The sequence below is a fragment of the Protopterus annectens genome, chromosome 5.part0, assembly GCF_019279795.1.
Source record: "Protopterus annectens isolate FY-2018-M chromosome 5.part0, PAN1.0, whole genome shotgun sequence".
NCBI classification, from domain to species: Eukaryota; Metazoa; Chordata; order Ceratodontiformes; family Protopteridae; genus Protopterus; species Protopterus annectens.
In genome coordinates this window covers 281,420,208-281,448,000 of record NC_056735.1, presented here as the reverse complement: position 1 = coordinate 281,448,000, position 27,793 = coordinate 281,420,208, and the positions used below count along the sequence as shown (strand labels likewise).

General features: G+C 39.0%; 1 protein-coding gene across 10 annotated transcripts in view; it reads right to left on the bottom strand.

Annotated features, from left to right (window-relative positions):
• Positions 1–27,793, bottom strand: part of MAP7D2 (MAP7 domain containing 2) — a 1,271,501-nt gene that overhangs the window by 255,734 nt on the left and 987,974 nt on the right. For 3 of the 10 annotated variants that reach the window (XM_044072252.1, XM_044072254.1, XM_044072261.1), the window contains 2 exons: positions 26,255–26,380; positions 8,284–8,420 (listed from right to left, as the gene is read on the bottom strand). In XM_044072252.1, the coding sequence (XP_043928187.1) occupies positions 8,284–8,420; positions 26,255–26,380 (263 nt within the window). The remainder of the gene's footprint in view (positions 1–8,283; positions 8,421–26,254; positions 26,381–27,793) is intronic. The other 7 variants (XM_044072255.1, XM_044072257.1, XM_044072259.1 and 4 more) reach the window with 3 other exon arrangements.

Sequence of the window (27,793 nt, the reverse complement as noted above, 5' to 3'; positions counted from 1 at the left end):
ATGAGAGTTTAAAGGAATAAATGTTATCTTTCTCATACTAAGCCTGTTTTTAATGTAAGAGTGTTTTGTTTGGAATAAAAGTTTGAAATGAAATCCAAATCTCTGTGATAATTGTAGAAATAAAGAAAACAGCATGTACATGGACAGATTTTGACATTGCTTATGTTAATTGTGAAGAAACAGTCAAGTAATGGGATATTGGTATGGCTGGCATGTTCCTGATTTATTACCCTGTATGGGGCCTCATTTGTCCACGATCCAGCTGTCTTGCGTTAGGAGGTGTACGCTGCAACAATATAGCATTATTAGCCATTTAGGAAGGTCAGACCTGTATTGAGTGATGTCAGACTGGACAGCTATTCTTGCTAACAGATGGATCATAGGGAGGTCAAAAATGAGATGCAGGTGCCCTGCAAGCATGTAAGCTCACCCCCAAAACAATATGTTGTATGCTGTAATATTTCTGAATTTTGTATGATTTGAACAAAAGCTGCTGCAACATCTGCCTAGAATTGTTTTGCATTATTAATTGCACTAAAGAATGAATTCACAGTAGCTCAGTGTGTTACTTTCAAGTGACTCAATGTGCTAATGTATTAAGTTCTGAGGAACAGTACAAGTAATTCAGGATTTGAATCCAAATTACAGATTGTTTTGTCTGGCAACTGGTATAGAGGGTTAAGGGTGTGAGTTGTAGTTCCTTTATTACAGGGTTTGATTCCTTCAGCCCTCATTCGCCTGCTTTGTGAACTTGAGCAAGTCATTTAACCAGACAGCGCTTACAGTAACTGAGAATTTGGGCTATGGTCATTGTTGGCTATATGGGTGTCAAATAAAATGTTACTGGGTCCTTGTCTCAAGAACTCCAAAGTCTTTTACTATTTTTTTAACTTTCAACTGTTGCCTAGAAGTAGCTGCTTAACGCCGGTGGTGGTGGTGGTGGGGTGCAAATACTAGAATGTTACATTTTATGACACCAAAGACAAGGTCATTTCTGTTAGATCACATGTGTACTGTTAAGTGCTGTCAATTGTTAAGTTGTCAGTAGACAAAGCACAATGCTCCCAAATTTGCCATGATCGGTAGTAACCAGTAAACCAGAAATTAGAATTAGTCTTGACATCTGAGAAAAAGATCCCAAAAAGGACTGGCAACAGAATATAGCCTTGAGGGACTCCTCTGGTGACAGAGGATGGTAAATCTATGTGTTTGCCTATTCTTTCTGTTGCATATGAGGGCCAAATGCTTTAGCCAAATAAAGTAGCATAGAAGGATTATTCTTCATGCAAGGCAGGAATCATTTATGATGTACTGCATACAAGGTTTATCTTCAACAAAACTCTACAAAGTTAGGTCATGGAGAATATTTCCCATGGCCACCTTATTAAGTTCTGTCATGATTCTCTCCATCATCTAAAAAATGTTTGTAAGACACATTGATCTAAAACTAATGAGGTATAAGAAAGGGCCTCCTTTATAAAATGGGAACACAGAGGCCTGCGTCCATATATAAGGGACCTGGCTAATTTTTAAAGCCTCAGTAATGTGTATAAGACGGTATACTACACTGTTTCTAATTACACAAATTAGGCTTCCTGCTAGCTCATCTGGTCCCATAGAGTAGGTGTTTCTGACCTTACTGACAGGGGAAGTAAGCATTTCAGATGGGAATATGTAGCAGGGTTGAAAAGTGGATGGGGTTCCCCATTGTGGTTTCAGATTTGCTCAACATCTGTATGCTAGTGTTTTATCTACATTTATTGGCTCTGGTGATACCATTTTGCTAGTCCGGCATACTGCACTCTTGCTTCTTTCCCTTCATTTTTTAGACGTGGCTGCAGATGGCAAGTTTTGCCACAAATGAAGCTTTGCTTCTTTTGTTTATTTCAAGGAGGATCAAAAGAAATCAAAAGTGCTGCAACAAAGTACTAGTTTAAGGGTGTGCACACTTATGCAACCAGCTTATTGTACATTTTTTTTTTTCTTATTTTTCACCAACAGATTTGTTTGTTTTTCAATTGAATTGTACAGGTTATAAGTCACATTAAAGGTGGGAAAAGTTTTGAAATGATTTATTGTGGTCTGACTGTTTATACCACAAAAACCTGGCATTTTAACAGGGGTGTGTAAACTTTTTATATCCACTGTAGGTACAACTGACAAAAATGAGAAAAACCAGTTGTAATCTAATGCAGATAATAAAAATAAAAGTCTAATGACTGCACTCATTACCGAAAATACATACAGTAACATCTTCCAACACTGAAATCAATTCACTTGATGCATACCTTTAGGTAAAGCTTGGTAGTTTAATGATAATGCACTGTTCTCACCCAGGTACATATATTTTATAGTAAAATCTAAATGTCTGAAGGATGACTGGATTATGTTAGATGGGGTATGCACCTCATTGGGGTACAACTTTGAAATTAAGTCAGTAAAGTAGTTTGAAGTTGAGTGTATAAAATCTGTTCAGGATAAGCTAGGTCAAACTGAAGAAGAATGAGGTCTCAAACAAAAGACAAGGAAAACATCAACAGAATATGTGGAATGTAAGTGAAAACCTTAATACAAATATGGTGGCTCAGCAAATACAGAAGTGACCTTCCCTTCCTTCAGCTGTTGAAGGAAGATTTTAGACAGCTGCATAAGAAGATCTTAGAAATTTCAATGAAAAAATTTAGAATGCACTAATTATTTATAAATAGAAGAACAAACCAAGTGGCCCAAATGGTCATTTTCAGCACTGGTATGTTAAAATTGTAAACGGGAAGGTAATATGGGAAAAAGATTGTAATCATCAACCTTAAAAGAAAAAGAGAAAGTGCTACAATAGTAGGAAATCGGGGTATTGGGCTAACAGGTGCCCTGCTGCTAATCAAGAGGATGGCTGACACCTCAGAGTAGAAAAGCAGGCCGTACTCAGTCTAGGCCCATGACCCAAAACTGGAAGACATATGTCATGACTACAGTTTGACTCTGGTAAAGCAGTTAACCAACGAGAAATAGGAGCTAGCACTAGCCTCCAGTAGAAATGGAGATGGTCCATGGATATATATTAGTGCATTGGAAGGAAGCTGTTAAATTATTGTCCTGACAGACAGTGGGCATCTCTGTAAGCTACTGATTTACTGCTTCCATCTAATAGAAAGACTTTAGCTATAGTACTGAGTGAGGAAGAATCAATGCCACATTAAAGGGATTTACAAGTCCTGGAAAAAGAAGTTATGTTTTCCAGTACAATTCAGAACTTGTCCGAATAAAGAAGGTACCATCATAGGGACGAATGTCTCATTGAAAAAATGAGCAGTGAAAGATATGCCTGAAACCAAAATTATCTGGTTTGCAGTAGATTATAGGAAATGGATAACAGAATTTTGTTTTCCCCAACTCATCTCACATGTCAACAATAATTCCACTGAGAATGGGATTCAGAGAAGGATTTAAAATCATCCGCAACCAATTTCCATAGATATAGACCAAAACTGTGTAAAAGCTTAGATTTCTCTGATTGTGCTTAAGGAGGTTCACATCATCATCACAAGCAGTATTCATTTTGTACAAAATCATTAGAGGCTACAAGAGACACTTGCAAATTTGGTACAGAAGAGGGTTATAAGAAACATTACCCCTAGTACAGATTCACTGGTTTAGCCACTTAAACCTGACAAGTCAAGGTAGCTTATTTTTCCCCTTTCCCTGCCCCACAGGACCTCTACATAATGACTCGCTTACCTTTACTTAAATGGCCCATTTGTTCCACAAGGGCAGAAGCAAGGCATCCCTAGACTAGAAAAGAGCTCTGTGATCTTTTTTATTTCTGCCTGGGAAGCCTTAATGGCCCATCTGGCTCACCAGTGGTGACAGTCAGGTGATAGGAAGTGGATCAGCTGTAGGCCCTGTGCATAGGCCTAGCCTTCCCTCCCTTAGGATGTCATGCTTGTCTCATTTGGGAGAGGAAGCAAGCATGATCCTACATACATATCGTATTTCTTGACTAAGCAGGGAGGAGCAGCACAAATCAACGTAGCCTCTGCAACTGTGCAACATGCCAAGCCACTGCCAGGTGTCACCAGTGATGTAGGCCAGGCAGCCTACCCCTTAAGATGAGCAATTTGATGTCATCTACTTGAAGATCTTGGTAAATTATTATAGTGGCTCTGCTCGACAGAAGCACAGGAAAATAACTTTCTTGGGAGGTGAAAGCCAAGGAACCTTTTTGGCTAGGCTTACTTAGGCCCTTGGGCCGATAGCCTAGTACCTACCTATGAACCTATGAGAGTACGAGCCCTCCTAAAAATCTACCCAGTTGTAGCAAGTCAAGCTACTGTTGGTTAATGCACTGACTTCCGAATGCAAAAGCTTTATAGTTGTTAATGGCCTAGGGGGTCCTGAGACCTGCCTGCCTCAGCAAAAGATCCAGAGGATGTATGTATGTTTATAGTAGGGGGAAAGCATTATACTTGGAACCAACTACCTTAAGGGTTTCACAACTTCCTGATATTTTTTCATAAAGAATCTCTGACACTTTTGAGCATCATTAGCGAAGAAAGGCATGGCAACATCATGTTATAATATGCAAATGATATTCTCACTGTTCTGATGACTTGCAAGGGGCATTTGTTGGCTTTATTGTGCTAGAAGCAATGGATAAAGGTGAATTTAAAATTAGCCCTCATATTGGGAAAGAGGGAGGTCTGTTACTCAGAAAATATAATTTCTCAAGGATGATTGATAATATCTACAAACAGGAGAGCAGTTATTCAAGACATCCTGTACCCAGTTTCTATACAGGGAAGGTGAAATGTTACAGAGCTGCTAAACTACTGCTGGAATTTCATTACAAAATTTAGTACACTGATTGAACCTATTCAGCAAATCATCCAGAATGGTCCGTGACCGACTGAAGAGCACGCACATCAAGAAATTAAACAGGCACTGTCAAATGCTCCAGTTTTGGGGATGACAGTTTATGCAAATCATTTTCAGTTGTACTCACATATTGTTGGTGAGTTTTATAAAGCTTTGGTTACTCAGGATCATGTGGAAAAAATATATGACATACAGTTAACAATTCCACTAAGGAAGACCAAGAGGTGTGAAGCATATCCACATTATTAACTGGATATGAAGTACTGGTCTGGCCAACAAATAATAAATACAAGCCCCCGTAGGGCGATTCAAAGTCCAGAATAAAGAACACTGCACTGCACTTTTGGTAAATCTTCTCTTTTTTTAACACTATAATCACATTAAACACAACATGTGGTTGGGTTCATCATCCAATTATCGCACGTAAGATTTCATCAACACATATAGTATTACAGCTTTATATACATCATATCTACCAATAAAATCAAATTCAATCAAACCATTTCATGTCGCTTTCATTGTTCATCAGCTTCTTAAAGCTATTTATGCTCCAATTCCCAGTGCTCAATTCCCTCAATGCAATTGTATTTGTGTTTAAAATTTATAATACTTAAAATGCTTAACTTAAAAATACTTTAAAACTGTCTTAAATTCTGAATATTGATATATACTGTATATATTATGCCTTACAACACTTCTTACTTTACATAATCTCTACCTATTTGTTTTTTTGTATTTATTTCTTTAGTATACTATGTTCATTTCATACATATATATGCCCTTGCACTGGATGATGGATTATTATATACCTTCTAAAATTTTTGGCTGTTTGCCTTTATTGCTCATTTTTAGTTTTTATAAAAATCATTTCATTTGTCCAGTTCATCGAGGCATTTAATTTGATTTCAAATTAATTTTCTTTTCTTTTCTTTTTAAATTTCCAAACTTGAATATCCTGCTCTTTACTGGCCATACAATGTCTCCCATAGAGTTATTATTCTCATCCTTTTTTTTTATATAGTTATTGCTCATATATTCTATTTTTAAAATCAGTACTCCATATCTACAACATGGAACATGGACACAGGAGGCTAAATATATGCTTTTCTTAGTTCTACAATTCCCTTAATAAAACTAACTGTAGTTTCTAACTGTTTATCAGAGAGCACTACCAATTGTAATAATAAACTGACATTTGTAACAACATCATGTTGGTGCAACCCAAATATAGTAGATTAACTTGGGATAGAATAAGTGTCATCATATAAAGCTTATGGAAGTAGTTTTGAAGAACAATTATATTATGTTTCACATGACATTTTACAAAAAACAAGGTTGCCAGTGGGGCGCTGCCCCCTATATGTTTGCTAATTTGTTTTACTTTGGGAAGAAACTGGAACATAATAGAAACAGATGATGACATTTATAAAATTACAGGTGATCATCGGAGAGAGAGTTGCACCACCAAGTGTGTGGATGTTAAGGCAACTGTCAGTTTATAGGTTAGGGAGGGTGTAACGCCATATATTTAGCCTTGTGTTCAAATGAGGGTTCATATCCACATTATGGCACTTGGCCGGTGCTTGTTAGTGACTGGGTTCAGGTATTTAGTCAGCAAGACATTTCCCAGTGGTACATTTGGCTGGGAACAAATGGTTTACACAACCGTCAGCTCCAGAGAAATATGGCTTTTGGAAATTCCTTGTGCATTCTTTTGTATAACTATCATCAATCCCCTCGGGAAATTGCAGTTTGGTGAACTGTAATTTCAATGGGTCAAAGTAGACCCGTGTGTGTGTGTGTGTGTGTGTGTGTGTGTGTGTGTGTGTGTGTGTGTGTGTGTGTGTATGTGTGTGTGTATATATATATATATATATATATATATATATATATATATGTGTGTGTGTGTGTGTGTATATGTCAAATGACTGAGTTTTCAGAAACTTGAAATTCCTATGGACAAGATCATATGATCGAGTTTCCAAAAACTTGAACTTTAAAAAAAAAAATCTACTTTTTTTTTTTTTTTTTTTACATTAATGCAGGGGGCAAGCCCCCCTGCACCCTCCCTCACCTCCTGCAAATTATATATACCAACTCCGGGATCACACTACAGTGAAGAAAAATGGTAAATTTTCTAATCCTCGCTGTACCACAATCTACACTCAAAAGCTTCAAAAACCCAATCATATGGTCTCGACCATATGAATTTTGAGTTTCTGAAAACTCGATCGACTGATAGGGATCCATATGTATATGTATGTATGGATATATATATATATATATATATATATATATATATATATATATATACACACACACATATATATATATATATATATATATAAATATACATAAACACACACACACACACACACACACACACACACACACACACACACACACACACACACACATACACACACACACAGCCTGGTTTTCAGGGTTTTGTATTTGCAGATTGCTGACTGCTCAATAAAGCTGTCTTAGAACTCCTGCATTTTGATAACTGTCAAACAACTAAAACAGGTATCATTTATCTCAGGGACTGTAAATAAATGGCTATACTGTAAATTGGGATACAACCTGCATTTACCAAATGAGATACAGTTCTAAACTATATAATCTGTATCTATTTTCTCAAAACAAGTAACATATTCATCCTAAGGCCCCGCAACATGCAAATGTGGGATTTCCAGTGTATGTGTGTTTTGGTCTGAGCTACGTTTTTCAGCAAGCTGACTTCAAAACAGTGCGACAGAAATATGTTATCTGGTTCTACCATCCTTAGTACTTATTTTCTAAAACAATCAGAACCAGAGAATTTCTAAATGAGTCAGAGAAAACAATGTAAATGAACATTTAAAACAAGGGTTGCAATGAATGCTGTCAGTTTTAGGATCTCACATTCAAGCCTATCTGAATCTTATTTATACAGGTCAAAATGTCTTACTATAAATGTGATCAGAGCAGAACTCATCAGAAAAATAATCCAAATAAAGTGATATGCACTGCTGGTCTATGAACACATTAATTTTACTTCTGGATACAAGGTAATATAGGGAAGAGTTAAACATTCAAAACAGAAATGTTTGCATAAAATGAAAAGTGATACAGAGTCTCACTCAAGTGCTGCCTACCACTGCAGTAATAAAAACCAAAGAAGAGGACAATCCAGTAATGTAACAAAAGCCACATTTTGTGTCCATGTGTTTAAAACTACTTGAATAAGAGCCTGAACTGCCTTCCTTACTGTGGTACAGAATCCATAAATCTCGGACAGAATAAGGAAGCATAATGCACAATCAGCAATGAATAATAAACACCACTATGCATATGGAACTGAGCGTTACAGCAGACTCACATTGGTCGCATGCTACAACTTGGTACAAATGACGGGGCTCTTCTTACCTGTGTTTGCTCAGCAGCTTCTGCTCCTTTTGCTTCCTCGCAGGGACTGGAAGAAGGAGCCGATTTCTTTCTGGCTGAAGGTTTGTAGAGAGATTTAACTGGGCTGGCAGATGCTACACGAGGACAGACAGAATATGCTAAAGAATTACAGCAGGTAAAGGAGAGAGGAACAGAAGGTTCAGCGAGAAGAAAAGAAAACACGTCAGTTGTTTCATTAATGCAAGCAACAGCCACTGTACAGTTCTCCCTAGAATATGCAAACATTCAGAGAATCACATTCTGTATATGCAGTGCATGGCTTTAGACTGCTAGCAAGCTGTAACTTAGTGGTCAAACATGCTATAAATTTAGCACTTGTCCTGAATAAAAAGCAACCATCAAACTAAATACGGTTTCTCCAGGCCTACTCTAAAAAGGGGCTTCTGTCCTGTCGGATTTTCCCAGTCAACATAAATGCAATACATAACTAAAGAGGTACAGCAAGGAAGGACCATGCAAAATAATGTTTTATTTTACTTGTCATTTATTTTATTTTAGCACTGGCTTTATTTGCATTTCAAAATTTGCCTATAGTCATAAGTGCAGACATATTACAAATGTATTTTTGTAAGTAAAACAACTTGCAAAGCAACATTCTAAAGCCAAATTAAATAAAACCAACACAGTTTAAGTTGAAATGAGATGCCACTTTAAGCATGGGTAAAACACATCTGTACAAAAGGAATATTTGTGTAATATATATGTATATCTGAAGCTTCAGATGTGCCTTTATCATGCTTCAGCTCAGAGGTACAGCCTGGATGAAGTTTTAGCCCAGAAGTCAGTTAACCTACATTTGCATTCTGAAACATGCTAAGCCCCATCCACATAAAACCAATGTAATGCCAGCTAGACAAAACAGTACAACAAAATGTTTGAAAACGAAAACACATCTGTCAGTATCTACTTCTTTTTAAGAATAACTTTTCATAAAACTAGGTATTAATGATATATCCAGGAAATGCATTAAAACAGGACTTTATAGTTTCAGAAATTTTACTGAATAAGTATACAGCTTATTTACTTGGTATGCACTTTTGTCAAAACTTAACTAATTTTCAGTATATTTTAGAAAAAAAGACTTTAACAATAAGTAGAAGTCAGTAATTTAAGAAAAACATGCAATCTGTAACATGCTTACTTTGAAGAGATTTAAATCAGTTTACATAGTATATATTTAGAGAGTGCATACATTTACTAGTTCAAAGTGAGATGGAAATGAACCAAGCACATGGCACAAAGTGCACATTTTCTGTTATCACTGTGTACGCCCATTATTTGGCTTAAATAACTAGATCTTTTTGACAGCAAAATATACTTTGTTTACTCTGCATTGTTGCTACACAATGACCAATATTTTAACACCTGTTTACCAGATAAGGAATCAATCTGTACACTTAAAAGTGTTTTAAGTCATAGTGACGGTCTTAGAACTCATCAGAAAGGCATATTCTTTTGCCTATCAATTTGTTGTGCAAGCTTCCTTTGAAGAAAATAAATCTCGAATCTGTTACATCTGATTTGTAAGACTAAAAGTAACAATTTAAATATAAATTGTAATATAAATATTTATATAAATATTAGATAAATATTTAAATATAAATTGTAATTGTTCTGTTCCATAGAGAAAAATTAAGACAAGTGGTTTCATTTCTTGATCTGATTTTTAAATTAATTTTAACAGTTATATCTGCTTTAACTAAGGTCTTTAAGCTTATATTAGTAATTCTAGTACACAGCTGCAATGTGTTTTGCTACTTAAGTGGTCTAACTGCTGTTATTAAACCATAGTTTCATTATCTTTGCATTAAGGCAGTTCCAGGCCAGTCATGTCAGAGGTGAGGGTCTAAGAATTCCAAGGTTGCTGTGATATTTTAAATTACTGTTGCATTGTTAATAACCCCATTACATATAGAACGAAAGATCATTTTTTTCAATTTTTTAATCTGATTTTTAAATTTATTTTAAGAGTCTATATCTGCTTTAGCTAAGGTCTTTAAGCTTATATTAGTAATTCTATTACATAGTAGCACTGCATTGTAGGAATTAAATCCTAGTTTCAATCTTATGTATTGAGTATATGTCAGGCTAGTTCAGGACTTGTCTTTGCATTAAGGCAGAGATTTTCAACCTTTTTCATCTCATGGCATATAAACTAATACCAAAAATCTTGGCACACCAAAAAATATATTAAACATGTCTACTCAATGTAGGCATTTGCGTACAGCTGAACATGTTTGCTCAGGCACAGAAAAAACATGCAACATCAACATGCAGAACTACTGCAGTGAATGCTAGAATTTCTCATTGTCCTAACTTTGTAGAAAAGGTTATTTACAAAAAATCCCACAGTACTGACAGAATTTTTTTAACATTGCCTATACCATATTTACAAAGTTCACTGTGAAACGTAAACCATTTGTTTTGTTTTTTCTAAAACACCCAGCAGCTTGAAAACAGCACATTTAATGCTCATTGGCCAATTTGTGGAACAGACACCAAGTACAACAAAGTACTTGTCGCAAGCTTATTACGTCTACACAATGTAACTATCCATCAGTGCTAGAAAAGTAATACGGCAAAATCTAAAGATTCAAAATGGAAGAGATGGGATTTTGATGGTAGTTCTGACAGCAGTACCTCGGAGGATGAGCAGGACGATAACTGAGTTGGGCCACATTAAGTGAGGCAGCAAAGCCAAAAGAATAGAAGAGGTTACTGATTTTAGCTCGAAATGTATTGCAGTGCATTTTGTCTATTTAGCTCAAGAGTGCAAATGGTTTGTTTAGAGAATCTTGTAGCACACCTGTCGACCTCTTGCGGCATACCAGTGTGCCACTGCATGCTGGCTGAAAATCCTGCATTAATGCAATTCCATGCTAATCACCTCTCAGCTGCTTTCCCCTCCCATGCAACCTGGTGCAGCTGTGTTCTTAAACCCAGTGTATCTGTTGTTCCTGCCACTTATGATAATTTGACAATATAATTCCCTCCCCCTCCATATTTTTTGGTTGTTGACAATAAGGACATAAGTACCATTTTGCAAAGTCTCTCCCCTTAAAGTACTCACCAGGCTAAAAGACCTTTGATAAAATGTCTTAATATTGAGTGTACTGATATTGCTCGCACTGATTTTAGTATCAAATTAGAGTTTTTTTTACTATAATTGATTACTGGTTGTAATTAGTTTATTGGTTCTTTCTGGTGGCACCAGCAAGTTTCTAGGCTTGTTGTTTTGTATTATAGGTTCATAGGTTCATAGGTTCATAGGTTCATACTAGGCTATCTGCCCGAGGGCATTTACAAGCCTAGCCCATCGTTTTGTGGCTTATGCCACCCCTTTAGTATGGGGAACTATACCCATTATTTTGCTGTGCCTCTGTCGAGCAGTGACACTGAGGTAATCCCTGGGGTATATCTGCGATCTCCCATCCATTGGTCAAGATTTCTCTTGAACAAGGCCAGCGAGGTGCTCTGCCTCACATGTACCGGGATTTTGTTCCACAGCATAGGGAGTCTTTGGGTGATGAATCTATCCCTCCAGCACGCCCTATTAATAGCGTGTCGAGGTTTAAGTCTCCGCCCTTGTGGCTCTGATGGATCTAGATTTTTGAGGTGAAGCATATTCATCAAATCTGGGTTTGACATGGCCTTGTATGTTAGGCAAAGGTCACCTCTGAGCAGCGTGCGACTGAATAGAGCTGGAGTTCTTTCAGTCGGGCAGCATAGGACAGATTTTTGAGACCCTTTATCCTTTTGGTGAGGAACTTTTGTGGCCTCTCCAGCTGCTGCAAGTGTCGGGTCAGATACATTCGAATGGGGCATTGTACTCAATCATTGGTCTGATGGGTGATGAGTAAAGGAGACTATGACTTCCCTTGATCTAGATGAGAATCCTTCATGATAAGGTGGGCAATGTAGAAGGTCCTCCTAACTACCTTAGCTACATGGGTGTCGAATGATAGACTACTATCAACCTGGGTCCCCAGGTCCCTGATAACTTCTTCTGTGTTCAGTGGATTGCCACCTATTTGGTAGCTAGGGGTAACCTTGTTTTTCCCGAAGGTATGACTATGCATTTTTGGCATTTAACTTTAGGCTGTGGCTCTGGCACCAGTTATCCGTTCTGTGAGACCCTTCTGAAGGATATCTGTGTCAGAAGTGTTTTCTACTATGGCGCCCAGTTTGCAGTCATCTGCAAACTTTGTCAGCCATAACCCTCCTGTGTTTGCTTGTACTTCGAAAAGTAGATGCCAAACAAGAGTGGCCCAGGACTGAGCGCTGTGGGACACCACTTGTGACAGGCTTTGAGTCTGACATGGCGCCAGCAACTCTGACCCTGTGGGTTCTGTCACTCAGCCAGTTTGCAACCCATCTTGTGATGTATGGGTTAACATTTAAGCTGATGAGTTTTTCAATGATACCCGAGTGGGGGTATTGTATCGAAGGCCTTAGCCAGATCGAGGTAGGCTGTATGGACTGCCTTTCCCTCATCGATGGCTTTGGTGACTGTTTCAAAAGTCAACCAAGTTTAAAGGCATGATCTGCCTTTGACAAAGCCAAACTGGGTTGGATCCAAAGTCTGCAAATTCCCTATGTCTTTATTTATGAGGTCCATTATGATCCTCTCCATGGCTTTGCAGACAAGGCTTGTCAAGCTAATGGGCGGTAATTTCCAGGGTCGGTGGAGGCACCGCCTTTGTGAAGTGGGACCACAGTTGCAGTGCGCCACTCCTGGGTGCGTATCCAGAGGTAAGACTTTGATTAAACAGCTGCCCTAGCTGTGGGTTTAATTCCTCATTGAGTTCATGGAGCACACAGCCGGGACACCATCAGGTCCCATGGATGCTGTGTTTTTGCCTTGGAGAGCAGTTCTCACTTGGGTGCTGGAGATGTTTGGGGCTGCAATCGTTTGGTATAGATATCTCTCCTTTTGGGGGAGAAGTTTGCACTGAACCTGTCAGCCAGTATGTTGGCAATGTCTGTAGGATCAGTAATCTTCACATCATTTTGAACTAGTTCTGAGCATATCTGGGAGTTTCCTCCTAGGTTTTCTAACATAGCTAAAGAAGGCCTTATGATTGTCTTTGAGTCTTTAGCTATTTTTCTCTCGAAATTTGCTTTGGATGATTTTATGAGAGCTCTTAGTTTTTACTTATAGTGATCAAGGGTGTCTTACCTTTTAAGGATTTTGCTCTATCTTGTAGTAGCTTCCTCCTTTGTTGTAGAGTTTGTTTATGGCTGGGGTCCACCAGACTGGACGCTTGCCTTTGGTACAAAGAGTCTTTGTTTTGCTTGGGATTGCCTTATCCATGCAGTCCTGCAGGTGCTGGTAGAAGGCATTTGTAAGTGATTCAGCGCTTGATCCAATTGGACTGCTAACCCAAATCCTGCCTTCTAAGTCTAAATTGCTTGTCTGCATAGAGGATAAGAATGTGTTCCCCTTGCTTGTTGATGTACCACATGACAGTTGTGTTGTCTGTTAGAACCAACACCTGCCCTGGAAGAAGTAAATCCTTGAAAGCTATTAATGCAAATTGGACTGCTAACATCTCCTTCAAGTTGATATGTAGATGTTGAAGTCTGGCAGGCCACGTGTCTTGTACCCACTTTCCATTTAGATGAGCTCCCCAAGCTTTGTCTGAGGCATCTGTCGTTAGAATCTGACTCGCCTCTGGCGGGTCACAGAGAGTCCCTTGTTTAGGTGACATTCCTGAGCCCACCACAAAAATTCCTTCTGAATGCAAGGTATTATCTGAATGACAGTGTCCATATCTTGGCAGTGCTGTGTCCATACATTTTTGAGATACCATTGTAGCTTCCTCATATGCAGTTTGGCATTGGGAAGCACCAGAATACAAGATGCCATGAACCCCAAGGCTTGAAGGACTGTCCTTGCAGTCAGCCTGGACTGATGAGACAATTGATGGAAGTAAAGAGAAAGATTCTTTTGTTTGTCCGGGGTCAAAAGGCCATCTGGGATGCTGTATTCAGTCTCACACCCAGAAAGCACATGTCCTGAGAGGGTACTAGACTGGACTTTATTTCGTTCACAGAATACCCCAGGCATCTTAGCACTGCTATCACATACTGTAAATGATGAAGAAGTTCGTCCTTTCCTTGGGCCAGAATCAGGCAATCGTCCAAATAAGGATAGATCTGTATTCCTCTTAGCCTGAAGAAAGCTATCACTGGAGCCAGAACCTTCGTGAACACTCTGGGTGCAGTAGATAAGCCAAAGGGCAATGCAGAGAACTGATAATGAGAAGTCCCAGCCCCAAAACGCAGATACTTCCTGCAACTTAGCCTGATAGGAACATGAAGGTAAGCCTCCTTGAGATCCAGAGTCACCATCCAGTGATCTTTGCCCAGCAGAGGTAAAAGCTGTTGTAACGTCAACATTTTGAACTTGGGAATGTCCAGATAAGTGTTGAGGATAGATAAATCCAAAATTGGTCTCCACGTGTTCCCCTTCTTTGGTACTAGGAACAGGCGAGAATAAAATCCTAGGCCCACCTCTGGCAGAGGGACCGGTTGTATGGCCCCTATTTGAAGCAACAGAGAAATTTGTTTGTAAGCCTCTAGTCTTTGCTGAGGAGGAACGTCCGGCATGCCTTTGAAAGGAGGCAAGGTATGGAAATAAAACTTGTAACCTTGGTGTATGATATCCAATACCCATCTGTCTTGGGTAATCAAACTCCAATTTTCCTTGAAGAGTGCCAACCTTCCTCCCAAAGGTGCTGCCAGGCAAGAAGGATCTGGCAGCTGAAAAGGTAGGTTATTGGGCCTGTTTACGAAAGGACTGGCCCCTGCCCTCACCCGAAGATTGTGCAGGTGAACTCCCTGTCCTAGGTCTGAAGGAGCTCTGAGCTCTGCCCCTACCACGTCTAGATCTACCTCTAGACTGTGAATCATAAGAAGGGTACGTCCACCCCTTAGCAGGCCAGTTCCTACTAAACTTCGGAGGCTAAACTTGCAAAAAATCTTTAACAGCCTGCATAGACTTAGCCTTGTCTTCCATTTTCTTCAAGACTGACTCCACAGGTGAACCAAACAACACATCAGACTGTAAAGGAGCATCCAAAATCCTTGTCTTAACATGGTCAGATAAATTCTGATCCCTCAGCCAGGCGTGCCTCTGAAGAACTGACCCAGTGGCAGCCACCCTAGGCGAGGCCTGTACAGCATCAAAACCACATTGTAAAGAATGCTTACCCACCTGTTCAGAGACATGTACCAAATCTTGTAATTCTTTACACTCAATGCCTTCCGCCAGAGCATCTACCTTAGACTTCAATTGAGAAAGAAGATAGTTTTGATATTTCAACATGTGAAACTGGCAATTCAAAGCCCTCATAGCTAAGGTGGAAGAAGTATAGACTTTCTTTCCCCATCTATCCAAAGCTCTGGCCTCCTTATCTGGAGGAACCGGATTTTTACAACAGAGGCCTTGACACCCTTAGGTCCCTGACTAACAGTTTCTGGGTCCGCCCTAGGACTCTTATAAAGATATTTATGAGCCTCAGGCACCCTGTAATACCTATCCGGTTTAACAGGAGCAGGAGGCAAAGAATCAGGATTAAGTGAAGCCTCTGCAAACACATCTTCCACAACATCCAGAACAGGTGGTATAGCCAAAGGCCTATGCTGGGGTAAAAGCAAAAATTCCCTAAGCCTTTTCCTGGAATCAGAGAAGTCCTGACCTTCCCACTTAAAATGTTCCCTCATGGAATGAAGAGTCTCTGAAAAAGAAAAATCCTCTGGAGGAGAAGCAGAAGGAGTCGAATCATCTGCATCAGAATCAGAATAAGGAGAGTACTCCTGCAAGTCTTCAGCCGAAGACTCTGAAACATCCGAAGCCTGCTCAAAACTCCCCAACTCTGGTTCCACCCTAGGCCTCTTATCAGGAGGGGGTAAAGAACCTCTAATCAAAGTAATTAAATCTTCTGCCATTTTAAGCATGTGCTTCTTGGGCACAGATCCTGATGAACTAGGAGTGACACCAACAGAAGCTAAACCTGGCCTGCCTCTGGGAGAAGCCTTGGAAACAGAAGGAGAGGGCCTAACCACCCTAGGAAGGGAGGGGAGTACAGTAACTTGAGAAGCCCCTTCAGCCTGACCTGCCTCCAGAGAGGCCACATCCTGCAATATCAAAGTCTCCCCCTGGGACTCCAGAGAAGCCTCCGGCGGAACCACCGTTCCACTGGCCTCTAAAGAACCGGCGTCCTGTACGGACGACTCTTCTTGCCTGGGTTTAGCTGCTTTGTCTTTGCGCTTCTTGAAGAAGCGGGCGGAGCATCCGACGGCATATTATAATTGCACCGCTTCCGAAGACCAACCTGGCACAATCTAACCTTCGCTAATAGTGCTTATTGAACCTAGCACAAAAGCGACACCCAACAACGTCGTGCTCAGGCCCCAAACAAGGAATACACAAAGTATGATAATCCCTATGCGGTATCTGCTTCCCACAAGAAATACAGTTATTCACTTTTTCTGACATCCGGTAAACCACTGAGGCAAGAAAAAACTAAAATATTCCCCAACGGGGTACTTAGCGTACTTAGCCAACTTTGACTCGGTCTGAAACTCCGAATTCGAAAAATTTCAGAACGCCGAACGGCACTTGCAACGCTGCTTCTGCATCGGACCATGCGGCAAAAAAGACCGAGGATGTGACGTCGGTCATGCGCATTTGTACCCTGACGTCCTGATGTCAGTCTTAAGCGCCTTGACCGACGTCAGCCTAATACTTTGATATTCGGGCCGACCGAGGACAGCGGACTACCCAAGTGTAAGGACTGCAGCAATGTGAGATGAAGAACATCCCCATTACATATAGAACGAAAGATCATTTTTTTCAATTTTTTAATCTGATTTTTAAATTTATTTTAAGAGTCTATATCTGCTTTAGCTAAGGTCTTTAAGCTTATATTAGTAATTCTATTACATAGCAGCACTGCATTGTAGGAATTAAATCCTAGTTTCAATCTTATGTATTGAGTATATGTCAGGCTAGTTCAGGACTTGTCTTTGCATTAAGGCAGAGATTTTCAACCTTTTTCATCTCATGGCATATAAACTAATACCAAAAATCTTGGCACACCAAAAAATATATTAAACATGTCTACTCAATGTAGGCATTTGTGCACAGCTGAACATGTTTGCTCAGGCACAGAAAAAACATGCAACATCAACATGCAGAACTACTGCAGTGAATGCTAGAATTTCTCATTGTCCTAACTTTGTAGAAAAGGTTATTTACAAAAAATCCCACAGTACTGACAGAATTTTTTTAACATTGCCTATACCATATTTACAAAGTTCACTGTGAAACGTAAACCATTTGTTTTGTTTTTTCTAAAACACCCAGCAGCTTGAAAACAGCACATTTAATGCTCACTGGCCAATTTGTGGAACAGACACCAAGTACAACAAAGTACTTGTCGCAAGCTTATTACGTCTACACAATGTAACTATCCATCAGTGCTAGAAAAGTAATACGGCAAAATCTAAAGATTCAAAATGGAAGAGATGGGATTTTGATGGTAGTTCTGACAGCAGTACCTCGGAGGATGAGCAGGACGATAACTGGGTTGGGCCACATTAAGTGAGGCAGCAAAGCCAAAAGAATAGAAGAGGTTACTGATTTTAGCTCTAAATGCATTGCAGTGCATTTTGTCTGTTTAGCTCAAGAGTGCAAATGGTTTGTTTAGAGAATCTTGTAGCACACCTGTCGACCTCTTGCGGCATACCAGTGTGCCACTGCATGCTGGCTGAAAATCCTGCACTAATGCAATTCCATGCTAGTCACCTCTCAGCTGCTTTCCCCTCCCATGCAACCTGGTGCAGCTGTGTTCTTACACCCAGTGTATCTGTTGTTCCTGCCACTTATGATAATTTGACAATATAATTCCCTCCCCCTCCATATTTTTTGGTTGTTGACAATAAGGACATAAGTACCATTTTGCAAAGTCTCTCCCCTTAAAGTACTCACCAGGCTAAAAGACCTTTGATAAAATGGCTTAATATTGAGTGTACTGATATTGCTTGCACTGATTTTAGTATCAAATTAGAGTTTTTTTTACTATAATTGATTACTGGTTGTAATTAGTTTACTGGTTCTTTCTGGTGGCAGAAGCAAGTTTCTAGGCTTGTTGTTTTGTATTAAACTTTAAATACTAGTAGCAAGTCCCCCCAAACCTTACTCTGAAACCGAACTCCAAGCATAGTTACCCTGGTCCCCAGAGTCATTCCAATCAATATTATGGACCAGCACTTCACCACAAATTCTCTAGCCAGCTTAATAATATGAGTTTCTTGAGATAGTGTAAGAAATGTCTCATGTTGTCTGATGATCATCTATTACATAACAGGATAACACATTGTGTGAGACATGTTCATATATAATATCCTTGGAGGCATACATCTCACACACAGTAAACTCAGACACCAAAATTGTCACCAGTAAACCACACATCACACCTCTCCAAGGCCATCACAATACACATAATCCATCATATGCTGAGGTTCTAGAGATTAACTTGCCTAAATCTCAAAGACCTCCAAAATACAACACAGGCACAAAGCACATTCAGCAAATTAAACCTACTTCCTCACACAGCACAAAAAGCCCCAAAGCCTCAGATGCTGAGCCCCTAAGGGAGGCATTAATCCAACCAAACATTCTTGTTATAGGTGATTCCATTGTAAGGCATACAGGTGTGCCTCTTACCAGGCTGAGCACAGAAAGAATGATGGTTAGTTGCTTGTCTGGTGCCAGGATCTGTCAGATCATGCATGTACTCTAGTCCTTGAACAAGTACCAGTAGGACTCTGTCATTGTTTATGCAGTATCGATATCTTGAGGTATACCTACCTGGGCTATATAATGAGAGGCATGAAGGAGCTCTCAGACCATGTGGCCAAGGCAATATGAACCTAGCACTGAGCAGCATTCTTCCTTCTCCAAGGATGATGCCATGACATGAGCAAAAAAATAACCGACTTCAATAATTGGCTTAGTTTTTGGTGTCATTCAAAGGGGGTCCAATATTTGTCAGTCTGGGAGGATATGATCGACAAACCATGCTGTTTCACCAGGGATGGCCTGCATCTGTCCCCTCTAGGGTTTTGATTATTGGCAAGGACATTGTCCACCACCACAGTGCTTATTTTAGGCAATCTCAACCTGATAAACCTACCAACATGACAAGACAATACTGTGTATGCTGTTCTACTAAAAATGTGATTTATATAGCAACCTGTTCAGAATGCACTTCATTTTATGTTGGTAAAACCAATAGAATGTTAAAAGAACGTATTTTACAGCATATGGGTGATACATGAAGAAATGTGCAAAGAAGTGCAGTAGCTCAACACATTAATGAATTTCCACAGCATGATTTTAAATTGTGGTGATAAGTGAGGTTGTGATATAAAGAATGCCACAAAAGTTAAACTCACTGGAATGCTGGTTTGAGAGCAGATGTTCCACCAGGCTTAAATGGTTTTATACCTTTAAAACCTATTTTAAAGGCTAGAAAATGTTAATTGTTTTTTTCAAGTGTATTTATACGCAGACTGATTTTATATATTTTTTGTATTGATCTGATGAAGGAGGCATCTCAGAAGCACTTATCTGTTTACTGCTTATTGTTTATTAAATATATGTGCTTTGCCGTGGTTGTCCCATTGTTGTTTCTCAAGTATTTTAACCTGCTTTTTTCTACATTGGGACTGATTTTCTCCTTGTTGCTGTTTGCCTACTTTATAACATGACAAGACAAGAAGCAAGTGAAAATAAGAAGATGGTGATCAACTCTAGGAGCCTAAACAAGAAACTCTACTCCTTACAAGCACTTCTCACCTTGGAAAATATTGACGTCTGTGTAGTGACAAGAGACATGGTTTAAAATAGCAGCAAGCACTCCGACTGTGCAGGGCTATAATGCCTCCTGTAAGTTTAGACCAGCTACTCTGCAGGAGGGGAAAAACGGTGGTGTCGTTTCACACTACATCCAGAAGAGCCTTGCATCAAGGCTGGTAAGGTAGCATGATGCACTAGAGCTTCTTAATGTCCAAATAACCATCAGAAAGGTTCCGTACTGTATATTAGGTAGCTACAGAACTCCCTCTGTGACACAATAAAACCATAATACCTTTCTAAAAGAATTAGAATCACTCAGTATTAATGCAGTACCATTTTCCTAGTGATATAAACTATCCAACTATAGACTTGTAAACCTACACCACCACTAGTGCACAAGCACAGAGATTCCTGGACTATGTCATTGCACATGCCCTGGAATGATTACTCCGAGTACCCACGAGGGGAAGTAACATCTTGGATCTTCTCCTTAATATGGGAACATCTTGCTCTATCCTTTGCATAACTTCATCACTTGTTAGGTCTTACCATAAAGTACACTCCTTAAAATAAAACTGAAACCAGATATCCCTTCCAACCAAGGTGCCTTTAAAAATTTATTTAAGACAAACTACTAAGTGATACACTAGCAAGCTTCAAATCCCCACCAAAACCAATTAACTCCACTGAGTATGTAGAAACGCGCACCACCGCACTTTACCAGCATGTAAACAGTTGCACAGATGCAGGTGTAGCCCACAGGAGCAAGTGGAGGGCAAAGTCCAGAAACAAACCCACATAATGAAATATAACATCAACAAGCTTTATAATAAAAGGAAAAGATATTTGACCAAAAGTAAGAGCAGTAATTCCCAGAATGTTAAAGCCCTTGTCACTGAAATAAAGTAACAATTCAGGAGGTTAATAAAATCCACCAAAGCCAAGTTTGAGGCTAAAATAGCTACTCAAGCCAAAGACAACTACAAGGCTTTTTTTAGTTATTTTCATAATATCAAAAGCAATGCACAGCAATGTACTGAGCTGATGTCTGAATGATGTTACTTACAGAGGCTGAAGATAAATTTAGCTCTAACTTTACCCCTCTCTCCCCTCCGTCAGTCCTGCAAGATATACCTGAAATTGTCACGTCTCTACCTAACACACAAGGCCAAATCCTAAAAGTGCTATCAAAAGCTAAAAATACTGCATTGATGGGTCTTGACAATATCCCTGGATGCATCTTAAATAGAAGAGGCATGATTTAGTCACACCCCTAACAACACTGTTCAATCTCAGCCTCCATACAGGTTTTTTACCTAGTGAATGGAGAACAGCTACAGTCACTCACTTGTATAAGGGAGGACCTTCCACAGACCCAGGCAATTACAGACCCATAAGTCTGAGCAACCTCATATGCAAAGCCATGGAAAGACTTATCATGGAACTAATCAATCAGGACATAGGGAACCTTCAAACATTTGATCTGTCTCAGTTTAGATTTGTCAAGGGCAGGTCATGCTTACTCAGCCTCATGGATTTTTTGAAAAGGTCACCAAAGCAACGGATGAGGGCAAAACAGTGCATACCAAATACCTCGACCGGGTCAAAGCTTTTGACACAACTACCCACTCATGCATAGTAGAAAAGCTAAATAAACTGTGAATAAACCCCTGTGTTAACTGTTGGATTGCCAGCTGTCTCACAGATAGGACACAGATAAGCAAAATAGGGGAAGTTACCTCCACAAAGACACCAGTGACCAGCGGAGTACCCCAGGATTCAGTGCTGGGACCTCTCCTGTTTGGCATCTACTTTTCTGAAGTGAAAGACAATACTAAAGGACTCTGGCTGATTAAGTTTGCTGATGACTGCAAGCTATGAGCAGTCACTGAATCCACAAATGACTTTGCCATCCTGCAGAAAGGTTTGTCCCACATAAATAACTGGTGCCAAGATCATGAACTGAAACTAAATGCCAAAGAATGTATTACTGTATCTTTTGGGAAGTCATCTACCCCAGGGAACTACAACATTGATAATACACCCCCTAAGAGATGACCCAGTTGTTTAAGATTTGAGAAGTTATGTGGACAGCGACCTAACATTTGACCAACATATGTCCATTGCTGTAAGAAAGTCCTTGTGTATTGCACAGCTTATAAACAAGGGGTTGTGTCTAGATCTAGGGATGTCATTGTCCCCTTTTACTCAGCCATCATTAGGCCAGTTACTGAATATAATGCCCCCATTGTCGTGGATCTGATCAGACACATGCAAAAACTGGAACACCCAGAATGACACGTTACAAAAAGGATACAAAGCCTAAACAACATACCCTATATAGACCAATTCAAAGCCCTGTCACTATATTTGGTATCCTACAGAATGGTAAGAGGTGACCTGTGTCTGGCATACAAGGCATCTTCTGACCAATTACTGATGGATTTACTGCACATCAGCAGGACAAATAGCATCAGAAATACTCAGTCCAGAGATCTAAACCTCTTCTGCAACATTAACAGAAGAGTTTGGAGGGACAGGTATATTTTGCAGAGAACACCGCTGCTCTGGAACAGGCATCCCATCCATGTAAAACAAAGTACATCCTTGTCCATATTCAAGCACAGCTTAAATATATGGACAGAATACAAAAAATTTAACTAAGTGCTTAGCAGCAGTGGAGTCAACTAAGGCTATAGCTCCTGGGTCAGGTTTGGGAATAGTGTATAAGAATTTAAAACAATGAGGAACTTTATATATCTTATCTGCCTTTTTAGAGACAGCTGGCTGGCTATCAGGAAAATTGCAGACTGTAAGATACACATCCTCTAAACAGACGGGACAGGAGGAATGGGTGTATGTTTTGGAAAATCCTATGTAAAAACTAATAGTATTTTTTGGAGGACTGAGAAACTTCAGTTTTCTCCGACTGAACACACTAGGACATTCTAATAATAGTCTCAGAGAAAGAGAACCATCCACAGGAAGAATCAGAAACTGATCTCTCTCTATCCTCTTGAGTCTGAATCAGAAATCCGAGGATGAAACTCTAAATCCATCCCTGCATCTTCCTGTTCAGATTTAGAATTAGGCAAACAGAAAACATACATCACTCTTTATTTTACCAGAAACTACTCTAAAAGAAAGATCAATAACCTCCTATCCAAAGGAATCTGAGGAGGAGTAGACGGATGTTTGGTTTTCTTTTTTTTTTTTTTTTTTTTGTTAAATGAAAAATGACAGCTGCTGCTTCTCCATGGATGGCACAGCATTCTGACATAACAGGGAAACAGTCTATTTCCATCTCCCAGGACCAACAAGAGTGGCTCTTCCTTGCCCACTGACAGGACTCCAACAGCCACAGAGGACGTGGCTAACTCCCCAGTCCATGGCTGTTGTAGGTGCTACACCAGAGTGATTCAGGGTACAAAAAATGAGTGGTCTGAGGTACAACAAATGGCTACAACACAGTCACCACATGTGGATGAGGCAAATTGTGATGGCAATGGCTGTTTGTGTAACATTTTCTTTTTGTGGCTGGAAGAAGGACCAACTGTGCGACTGACAATCTGTTACACAGTCCATTGAAAATGGTGCTTCTTTCCTGGGGAAGGCAAGCAGCATATGCTGGTAAAACTACCAGTCCACAGATGTTACTTTTTTGACAGAAAAAAAGACAGTAAAAAGCTCCTTCAACACTATGGTTGCCCCATAACTGAAAAATTAAACACAGTTTTTCCATAAACTGACAGAAAAATGAGTGCTCCGTTTAAAAGTACATTACAGTCTCGAAGCAGTCCATTAAAACATAACACTCCTAGCTTTAAAATAACTTTCCTGAAGAGAAAAGTAATAAAACATCAGTAAACAGAATAAAATGTAAGGTTTCACCCATAAAGGGAACTTATCTGCCCAGCAAAGGAAAGCACAGACTGACTGTCAATCCCCAAAAGCCTCAAGAGGAGTGTACTCTTCAGAGGCAGTAAAGCTCTGAAGGGCTTTGCACCCAAACTTGTCTTTTAGTCAGCTCATCTCAAATTGCTTGACAGTTTGATGTGTGGAAGGTGCCTTTAAGCTTTGGAAGCTGGCCGGCTGTTATATCCTTGGTAGGATGTAACCCATATAGCTAAGGCTACTGTATCAGTGATCAATAAAAAGAACATCTTCTGGATCAGCTAAGTACAGCTGTCAAATGTTTACACATACTCAGTGAGAGGTTTCCTACAGAACTGTTAGCTTTCCTATGGCAGTCTATGCTACCAATCAATACAAATGATTTACTATCAAACTGTCATCAAAATTAAGGTTCACAGTAATAACATTTTAATTCTGAATTGCATCAGTTCATATTCTAGGATTTAAGTATGTTAGTTTTCTAAAATACTGGGAAACACCAGAAATACTTTTTCTATTAAAATATTAGGCCATGTGCTGTTTTTCATTTTTCCTCCAAACCCCACAAGACACAAATACCAGGATCACGATTGCCCTGCATAAATAGGGACAGCAGATACCCTTAACTAAATAAGGAAGGTGGAGAGAGAAAAAAGGGTATCTGAAAAAATAAAAAGGAAAAAAAAGTTATATGGAAGCGTAAGAAAATAAAGAACGGTAATAAGAATGTGCAGCAAAAGAAATAGATGGAACATAAAAATGCAGCTAAATGTAAAAAAATTGCAAACTGAGAGAGAAAAACGTCTCACAGTACAGACAAAGAAAATATATTTTGTAATGAAGACAACAAGAGTGCTTAAACAATAAGATTTCTGCATTCAAAAAAAGGATGAAAAGGATTGCTGTGTGATGTGAATGAATGGTAGAAACTTGTTAACTACTAGATTAACATGCTCTGGAAAGCAGACATGAAAGTGAGCAAGCAAATATTGGTTAAGATGATCAGTGAGTGGGTGAGTGGTAGCCAAAATGAAGATATTCAAAACCTTAATAAAACAAGCTATTTAGGAGAATGATTTCAGCTGCAACAAGACATCAACAAAAATATGTTAGCTTGAAACAAGGTACATATTTCCTGAGAGACAGCAACAAATTTCTAAATGTGACATATTAGTCACAGACAAATGATTTTACACCAGAATCATACCGTAGGTTAAAGATATGTTACAGTTCTTTTGTTGAACAAAGGCAACTAAATTAGCAACAATATAATCAAATATATTAAAAGACAATTTAGAAGATGATCACTAATATAAATCAAAGGGAATCGATGACAAACATAAACTGATGCTCTTCCTAGAGACACTCAAAAGAAAGTAGGAAATCATAGTAGGGCGACTGTAAGTCAGTTGAGAGAAAGGACCACAAAAAATGCAGTATCCTCCTGATGTAATACTGTGGAGACAAAGTACGTTGTGAGAAGAAGAAACTTTGGCTTAAAGGCAGCATGACAACACCTGTCATACCACTATGGAATGTAACAAATGAAAAAAACAATGCTAACTATTTAGAGTGACAGAGGGAAATTAGTTTCGCAAAAATCAAATGTGATGAAAGCATGCTTTTCAGCATGCATTTGTCCTTTAGTTCAACACAACTCTTTTTTCCCCAAAACAGTCAGTCCTTTCATCACTGATTGAAAGATAAGAGCAATATAACAAATGCACACACTAATCATTTACTACGCAAAAGTACTCTCACACTGTAGATACAAAGCAGGAAGAATGTCTCTTTTCCAACAGAAAACATTTTAACATTCAGTAGGTCACAGCAGAAAGGCAACAGGATGAATATAGTTATACAAATGTGTTCTAAAGACATCTGATGATGGAGCTCTGTCCAATACACTTATAACTGAATTCAATTTCAGCTGGTGAGAACGTGTTTGTCATAATCATGAATAGGAAAATTCAAGCAAAATTAGGAGAGAGTTAGCATGTAAGTGTAATTTTAGTGACATTTTTGCAATAAAAACACTTATAGGCAGGACATTTAGACAACATGCAAACCCTTCTTTAAATTTTAATGAAACAACTGCCAAGTACTAAAACCAAATCCCATGCACATACCATACACCATTTGTTTTATTTAACAGCTCAGTTTCATTACCTGCAAGATGGCTGCAGTGATCAGACAGCACTAAAGCACTTTTGCTCCGTGCTAATGAGGACTGTGTGGGGGTCTGCAGTCGAGAAACAATAAGGTTTTCCATGGGGCTAAGATGCATGCGATGAGCTGAATAATGAAAATAAAAATTAAATATGGAAAAATTTAAAAAAAAGTCAAATAAACGTGTTTAAATACAACAAAAAATGATACGATGGAAATGAGAACTTAAAATGATGTTTATGTGTGGAGTTTTAAAATAATGTGATAAAAGAATGTGTGAACCTTGCAGTCTTACCTGCCATTAAGTCCTTATTACACCTTTTAACACATGCCTACATTCTATAATATGGCAGTTTTTTTAAAACAAATATATACATTTAAACATTTTTTTTTATATTTCATTTACTCAGCTTCTGTTTAAAATACATGTAAGCAGTTGATCTGCTAATGGAACATCTAAAATGGAAGCCAGCATGTTAATAAAGAAATACGTTTTTAGTAACAACATATTAAATTATTACGTTAATAGAACTGACTTGAAGTAGAACTTGTATACCTCTTTTAGTCATCTCAACAGCCATTTTGGAGAGAGGTGGCAGTATTTACAAACATTATGGCAATGTAAAATCACACATAATTCTCCCATTCTCTAAAGTTGCACAAAAGATATAACTTCACGAGAAATGTGCAACTGTTGAAAGAATACACTGTAAACAGTAAGAAAATGAACTATTGCAGCAGACATTTAAAAGGTAGAATATGGATACTGAAATATATCACAACTTTTTTTTTAACTGCTAACCTGAGTTACTATTTTTTCAAAAGTTATACAGAAAATGCTGTACACACGCCATATTAAAAGGCAAACTGCAACATTTACTGACAATTACTTGGCCATTACACAGTTATCTTTGATATTAAAAGAGCAAAATGTTTTGGGTTCTATCCTAGGATCAGTCAACTGTATTCTTGCTCCACCACTAACAGCGGATAGGAACAAGAAGGTGGTTCTGTTCTTACGATGGTATGTTAGACCGGTATTTTATCTGTTTGTTTTGGGGGAAACTCGTATCCCCCTGCCTGAGACAATGCAACTATCACTGCCATCTAATCGGATGATGCAGTGGTGCAGTGGTAATGTTGTTGCCTCATAGCATGAGGTTCACCAGTTCGATTCTCGGCTGGAGTGCCTTCTGTGTGGAGTCTGCATGTCTTCCCTGTGCTAGTGTGGGTTTCCTGCAGGTGCTCTGGTTTCCTCCCACATTACAAAGACATGCGTATGGAACGTTTCATCCCAGGCCTCTGCTGAGAACTGGTTTAGTTCCAAGTTAGACTTTCCCGGTTAATGAATGTTAAATAAATCAATTTTACAGCCTAAATCCTCATCAACCAACTTTCTGTTATTATGATTTGTCTACATCCAGTTTGTCATGTAAGATCAAGTTCTGCCTGTTTGAACATTTCTGTCATTTAGTGGAAAAATACCCAGAAAAAAAGTGCATTGTTCTTGAAATAAGCTATTTTGTTTGAAACTCCTAA